Source organism: Condylostylus longicornis, unplaced genomic scaffold (assembly GCF_029603195.1).
Source record: "Condylostylus longicornis isolate FDR11 unplaced genomic scaffold, ASM2960319v2 ptg000018l, whole genome shotgun sequence".
NCBI lineage: Eukaryota > Metazoa > Arthropoda > Insecta > Diptera > Dolichopodidae > Condylostylus > Condylostylus longicornis.
This window is the reverse complement of record NW_026577987.1, coordinates 7,353,274-7,360,798: the sequence shown is the minus strand read 5'-3', so window position 1 is coordinate 7,360,798 and position 7,525 is coordinate 7,353,274. Positions and strand designations below refer to the sequence as shown.

Genomic DNA, 7,525 nt, shown 5'->3' with positions numbered 1-7,525 from the left:
TGTAATTATTGCTTCAGAGCAAACTATTTGCTGAAATTATGTGTAGAATGATTATTAAAAACTATTTTCATACTTATTTATCTATGTATATAAAATATGAACAACTTAAAAATATTTTCAAATTTAATATCTATTTTAATTTAATATTTTATACGTTTAAATATTACGTCCACATAACCTCCGACACAAGTTTTGAGAATGAGCAAATTGAAAAAATTGCAATTAAAAATACTCAATCGATTTTGAAAGTTCTATACTTACATAGATATACTTACATAGATATTTACTTATTTCCCCATTTCAACGGTATTAAATCACTTAAATGAAAATTATATGAAATAAATCCAACTATTATTTTTGATGTAAACAACTTAATCTATATTTCAATTTTATCTTAGTTTAGTTTTGGAAAGAAATACAGAGACCTTAATTTTCTTTCATTCGTATATTCTTATTTAAATATAGGTTTATTTTAATATTTTCCAACCTTTCATATTTTATATGTATGTACATATCATATGCATTAATACATAAACACATACATAAGTATATTAAGTTAAAAAATCTTCTTATAATTATTGTTTTTAACTAAGATCAAATCCAGCCTCAGCTTGTATTGCATACAATAACTTTTCACGCATTTGTTCGATAGTTTTGAATGCAGGTAATTTTAATAAATTAGTACAAGTACTTGCTGTTGGTAACCTTTCTTCATTGCCAGCATTTTGTATTAAAAACGGTGGATCTAAATCTTTGAAACCCAGCAATGGTGGCCTAGAGCAACTCGTTACAAATTTTAGTAGTTGTCTTCTCTGTGTATCAGTAAATTCATCGAATACTTTCCAAAAGCATTGTATTGTTGGGTGATCTGGACTATATTCACCGCCATATTTGCAGTGCTTTTGTAAATCTTCGCTATCTATTGGTATCTCCGCACCAGATATTAATATTTGCAGTTCTTTATTACTAAACATGTATAGCCACTCAACCGGAAGTACATTAGACAAACCTTTCCGAAATGCTACGCAATGTTGTCTAATTTGTTTATTCAACTTATAATCTGCCATCAATTGTATGTATTCAATTTTGTTAGAAGAATTAACAATTATATCTTTCCCATTAGGTTTTAAATCTTTGATTTCAGTTTTACCCAGATCATTGCTAACAACAGTAAAATCTAACCCTAATTCTGAAACATCCCCATCATATTCTTTAAGAGATAATAAATTTTTATACAATTCAGGATCTAAGGAGGCTAACTGATGTACGTCAACATCGGAATATTTTCCAGCCAATTTTGATAAGAAAAATTCAGCTAAAGGAAGCTCTACCAGAAGATTTTCATAAATTGCTTTTCCTAATATACGCCCCATAAAATAATAATGTTTCTCAAAATCCGAAACAATATCAGCAACACCAGGATTTGGATATAATCTATTATCGGTGGTTATCATGAAAAATCCTCGATTCGGATCAAACGCTGTTTTTATGAGTTCAGACAGAAATTCTCTAAATAGTCCACCACCATCAATACCAACTTCACTCAAACCAAGGCTATTAGTAAACTGAACACGAAACTTATGTCGCAAATCAGGTTCTAAAAATGTAGAATTTTTAAATGTGAAATATAAAAATTTACAGAAAACAAACATACCGTTCTCTGGTCTTAATTTATCATACGCGTCTTCATATAAATGTGATCTTCTAACGGTCAATAATATTGAAGGGCCATGTAAAAACCCTTGTAGATTACCTTGAACTCTAATTTTATCAGCAGCGATCAGACCTTGTAAAATACTAACTCTCTGATTAAACGGTACAACAAATGGAATTTCTCTTAGTATAGTAATTGATCTAATTTGTTTAGTGGATATGGGAGGTCCATCGTTATTTTCAAAATCTTCTCTAGTAAAGTCTCTGATCGGCTGAAAAGGTCTTATGCCTCGCATTCTGCTCGCTCTTGTTAACGGTAAATCTGTTGGCTTATCCAATGGCAAATTTAAAGTCAAAACTGTCCAATGATTTTCAGGACAAAATGACATCCGCAGATCTCGAGCATGAATTTGATTTAAAACCGTTACAACAACATTAAGTAAGTTTGTCCAAACTTGTTTCTTCTGCTTTATTTTCTCATCATCAGAATGGCTGCGCCCCAAAACTGATCTATAATGTTCATTAAGCGCAGATCTTGTCTCTGGAAATGCCAATTCAACTAAACCGAGCGATATTTCCTTCAATGTCTTACTTAGTTGGACGATTTCTTCAATCGAAAACGGCATTAATTTATCACTTTTACCTTGATAACAATCCTGTTGAAAAGAGTGCTCTCTTTTAAATTCCCCATCGTGCCTAGTTGGTAAAAGACGGCCAAAAAGAGCGCAAAATGTTGCTAAAAATGCAATTGTACGATTAATTTCTATTTCGGATTTTGGTACCATCCCTTTCGATATTAATATCAGAGGAGAGGAAAAACCTTGTTTTGCTGATTGTGATGCTAAAGTATACCAAATAGCTCGTATAAATTCAGGCATGAAAGCTAAATTATAAAGAAGTTCGTAAATCATTATAGCATTCTTGTTGTACACCATCAAGTTGTGGCAAAGTTTACAAAGTGAGTATAAAATTTCCGGATCTGCTATAAATTTATTTACATTCTCGCAAATTAATTTAACTCGGGCTGTACTGTTGAGATAATTTACGATTTCCAATAAAGTTTTAGTTTCAATTGAAGATATCAGAGGTGGATTTGATTTTAAAACAGCCATCTCGCAATCAGAATCATCTGACACACCATCGTCATCCAAGTCATCAATTGTATTCTGCTTTAAAGTCGATTTAGGTAAATTCAAAATTTTTGGTGAGATAGTTGAAATAATTTTGATATAGTTTCCCAGAGATATACCGTCCTTACCTAATTGATCTGGAACCAAAAACAATCAGGGTAAAAATCTAAATAATCAAGCCATAATTTATATTTACCTAATACATCCGTATCTAAAATAAATATTGAATTTAGGAGAAATGAAGAAAAGAGCTCCGTATTGGATTCATTCTTCACAAATTTAGTATTATTATTATTGCTGTGGGTAAATAATTCCTGATCATCAATATCCATTTTTTGCAAATTTCGATTACAAAGTTTGGAACCTAAACAATTTATTAGTTGACTAAATGGAAAATCTCTTCTTGTCGCCAAACTGGGAAGTATAAAATACCGTATGGGTTCACTAAATTCTGGACTTAAAATATATTTTGCAAATGATTCACAATACATGTGTTCATTATTTTTAACTAATTGCATTGGCCACAAAATCATTTCGAAAAGAGCTCGGCATAATTGATTTGGGGGCTGTGTTGTTTCGCCATCCAATGGGGGGCATTTATTTTCTAAAATTATACGTATTCGTTTGAAATAATTTCCGTTCTGGATTAAATAATCAAATAAGCTCTTCAAAAACTTTTCTCTCAACTCTGATATTTTATCATTGTCCTCTAAATTTGTTTCTTTTTGCATATACTTTATGATATAATTTCCTGATGCAAATGTTTCTAAAGTTCTTAATGGTATTGTTTGATTTGAATTTTGCACACCCAATTGAGTTAAACATAAATTAAGCAGTTTTTTTATTCGATGTAACCAAATAGAATCCGTTACTGCGTTCACAATTATTCTGTCTGGATTTTTAATAATTTGTTGACATACTTCAACTAGTCGATTACAGTCTTTATCAGGGGAATAAAAAAATATCAAACGTCTTAATGCAACACTTAAATTATTTTCATTTTGTAATAAATGATTATTTTCCTTCAGAAATTCATCAAATTTTTCTCGTTCTAGACGTTTTTTCCTTTGTCGATGCAAGAAACTTCGAGAATACGATTGTAATATAATAGCCCCATTGTTTTGTTGTCTTAATAAATTACGTTTTTCTCGTTCGACTTGAGCCTAAAATAATATATAACATTATCGATTCAAAAGTTATGCAACCAATTTAATAACAATCTTAAAAATTTACAATATTTTATTTGGAAACATGTATGAGAAATTTCGTCGTACAATTTCTTTTAATTACCTTACGTATAACTTCATCTCGGTCAGATGTTGTAGTTTTACCACCCAAGTTTTGTATTGGTCTACGTCTAAAATCACCATCAAAACTGTACATTATTTCTACTTCTTTATTTTTCCTCCTCTTTAAACTATATTTAATAATATTTTAATGGAAAATATGAAAATTTTATACTCAATACTACATACACAAATTAAAGAAATTTTCTAACTTTTTAACATCTCTTATAATTTACAAATTTTACAATGACAATGACTTGAAAAAAGAAATAATCAATCAGCTGAGCCTTGACAGGGCTGAAATAATTCGATTAAAAGTATAAAAGAAAACACAAAATGTGTAAATATACGCAGGGATAGATTTGGATTTCAGTATCAAAGAACAAATCCGTCTAAAAGACTAAAAAATTTTACAAGATCGGTCGCATAAGGTTAAGATTAATTAATTTAAATGGTTAAATGAAGGTTACTCTCCTGTGTTTGTTATTATTTTGTGTCCTGTGTTTTCAGTTTTAGATTTCAATGACAGGCAAAATAATAGCATACAAAAACTTTCTCCTTGTGATTTTCTATGTGGAAGGTTCTGTTTATATATAAAATTTAAGATTATCTACAAAAGTACTAGCAAGAATAGAAATGTTAAGAACACGTTGAAACTGATCAAAGACGTAAGTTTGATATATTGTATGTAATTTTGTCATGTAATTTGTATGGCCAAAATAGACTAGTGCATATTGTTTGAAATTTTAGAGCTTATACTTTGTTCTTTGCGTTCATTTCGGTTGAAAAAATTTTTGAAAATTTTAATTTTTGATTATGAAAGTGTGAAACTTAGAAAAAGCCATTTGTGAACCCATACTGGTTATTTTATTTTACTTTTAATTGAAAAGTTTTGAAAAAAAATGATTGTTGATGAAAAATTTTTTTCTCAAAAATAAAACCTTCTGACACAACCAAGAAAAACATGTGTTTCTATAGCTGTAAGATTTTAAAAGTTTTTGAAACATTAAATTTTACTTTACAAAACTTTAAATATTGAGAAAATGAGAATGTCATTATTTTCTCTCATTTTTGTTCAAAAAGTATTATCCCAGGCGCTTTGCATGCAAAAACTTTGTAAAATTTTTAAAAGTTTTTAAAACTTTCTTATAATAGACAGACCTAATACTCATTTCTTTGGCTTACTGCTTTTAATGTACTTCCAGACTGAATTTTTCTGATGACCATCAAACTCAACGTCAAACCTTAGTAATTGTGCTATAAAAATGACAACTAAAATAAAAATCAGCTGATGACTATTTACAACTTCTACAACAAATTATTTATCGCTAATTTACCTTTAAAAAATTTGACAGTTAGTCTGAGGAAAATAGAGTAATTTCTATTGTTTACCGTTACGACTTTCATCACACTCAGGCTAAATCGCAAATTTAGTCGTTTATGTAAACAGTAACTAATAAAAGAAACAAAACTTTTTTAGGCCAATATTAATAAATTTATAGCAACTTCCTTTGGTATAATATGAACTTAGTTTGCACATCTGGGATATTATCAATGGAGATACTGGTTTTTATCGTAAATATTTCCCTATTATTACTGTAAACACAAACAAATTTATACAAAAATTTATGTCTTGTCTTAATATTCTGCATTTTCCAACAAATTTTCTTAATAACTTGTTTAAGATTTTTACTATAAATGATACTATCACCTTGCGATTCTTTTTAAGAAAAGTCCCACCGTTCTGTTGTGCAAATCTATTCAACAATATTTTAGCTACGGTTGTATTAATTAATTTAATTACGGCAATTTTAAATTCAGGGAAAATATGAATTTTTTTAAATAAAATTCCTGTTAAACCTTTGAAAAACTCTCATATTAACATTCAATAAAAATAAGATATTTTAAGATATTTAAAAATACAATTTACAGTTTAAAAAATCTGCAAAATATTTCCTTTTTATTTCAAAAACACAAAGTAAAATGAATCAAATTACAATTTTGATTAAAGTTTAAACAATCTTTTCTTTATGTATTCATAATAAGGAATCTTATGCACGTTTTTATATCTGTGTGTGTACGTATTTTGATTTTTTTAAACTCTTTCAAGCTGTTTAAAATATTCTTTATCTTTTGATTCTATATAAAAAAAATTTGCTTATTCTTATAAAATTAATTTTTCAAGTATTGGTAGTGATCAATTTTGAAAACAATTTTACTTTTTTCGTATTTAGTTTAATATACTATCAAAAAAGCTGGCTGATCAAAAATTTTAATTTAATTTTTTGTTTATTTATCATTAATTTAAGATCATTTTGACGTTGAAGCCTTTTTCTTTTCTTCTTTAGCCTTTTTTTCAGCTTCACGCCTTGCTGCTGCTTCAGCTCTATGCTGTTTAATTATAGCCAAACGCGCTAAATCAGCCCTAGCTTGTTCTGTCTTTCCTTCAGCATGCAGTTTTTGATAATGAGCCTGTGTTCTTTGCTTTTCTATTTCTTCCCGTTCGCGTCTTGATAATTCTGGTTTATTTGCTTTATCTACATTAACAGCTGAAACTTTTTGTGCTTGTTTACGTGGCGCACGATTTGGATTTTCAATTTCTATCAAACTTTCAACCCCCTTTGCTTTGTGATCTTCATCCTCTGAATCTTCTTCTGCCTCACTACCTGAAGCGGATTCTTCTTCAGATTCATCTGATTCGTCTTTAGAGCGGTGCCTACACACAAAAAATTTTTATATCCTCTAAAATCTTCAAAATCTTCATTTTAAGAAATATACATACTTTTTCTTCATCTCCTCTTCCATTTCTTCAGGACTAGTGAAATGACGACTACGTCCTTTATGATTGACATATTTTCCTAAAAATACAAATTTGTTTTGAAAATTATTAATTATTTAAATCTAATAATTCTAAAGTTCTCTTCTTACTACATTTGAACTTAATTTTTATAAATTATGGATAACTTGCAACATTCAACTATTTATAAGTGTATAAATTGAACATGTTATTTTTTGTTTATTTCTTTTTAATTCTAAACCAGTAGCACACCCAAAACAGATTCTTTTGAGGTTATAAATTTTAACATTTTCAAATATTTACTTGTATATAAAAAAAATCTAATTTACGAAAATGCAAACGCAACCAGTTATATGTAAAAAATCTTGTCATCAAATTCTTTATTTTAAAATAGAAATTTTTTCTTATGAACACAACATACACGTATAAAAATAATTTGCGCTGGTGGAAATTGAATACATACCTCTTGGCATTTTTTCTTTTTTTAATTCGCTAAATTTGTACCTATAAAATGTGAAAACTAAATAAAACTATCACAGGGAAATATAAAAAACAAATTTCTTTCTAGTTAAATTTTTTATATATTTTTTTTGCATAAATTGTTTCCAAATTAAAAGAAAAATTATTTTATCAGCAAAATTTCACTACCCAACATGGTC

General features: G+C 28.5%; 2 protein-coding genes across 3 annotated transcripts; both read right to left on the bottom strand.

Moving 5' to 3' along the window:
• Positions 1–366: 366 nt before the first annotated feature.
• Positions 367–4,362, bottom strand: LOC129606211 (ubiquitin-protein ligase E3C). 2 transcript variants are annotated; one of them, XM_055516380.1, is made up of 5 exons: positions 4,259–4,362; positions 4,074–4,200; positions 2,980–3,946; positions 1,655–2,920; positions 367–1,597 (listed from the first exon to the last, which is right to left on the bottom strand). In XM_055516380.1, exons 2-5 carry the CDS (start codon positions 4,164–4,166, stop codon positions 585–587), a joined length of 3,339 nt encoding a protein of 1,112 aa, XP_055372355.1. In that variant the 5' UTR covers positions 4,167–4,200; positions 4,259–4,362; the 3' UTR covers positions 367–584. The 2 variants fall into 2 exon arrangements, with proteins under 2 accessions (XP_055372355.1, XP_055372353.1); XM_055516378.1 differs by having other exon boundaries at positions 4,074–4,317.
• Positions 4,363–5,994: 1,632 nt separating this feature from the next.
• LOC129606394 (28 kDa heat- and acid-stable phosphoprotein-like) lies at positions 5,995–7,525 on the bottom strand. The gene is made up of 3 exons (XM_055516705.1): positions 7,330–7,525; positions 6,852–6,927; positions 5,995–6,785 (listed from the first exon to the last, which is right to left on the bottom strand). Exons 1-3 carry the CDS (start codon positions 7,337–7,339, stop codon positions 6,380–6,382), a joined length of 492 nt encoding a protein of 163 aa, XP_055372680.1. The 5' UTR covers positions 7,340–7,525; the 3' UTR covers positions 5,995–6,379.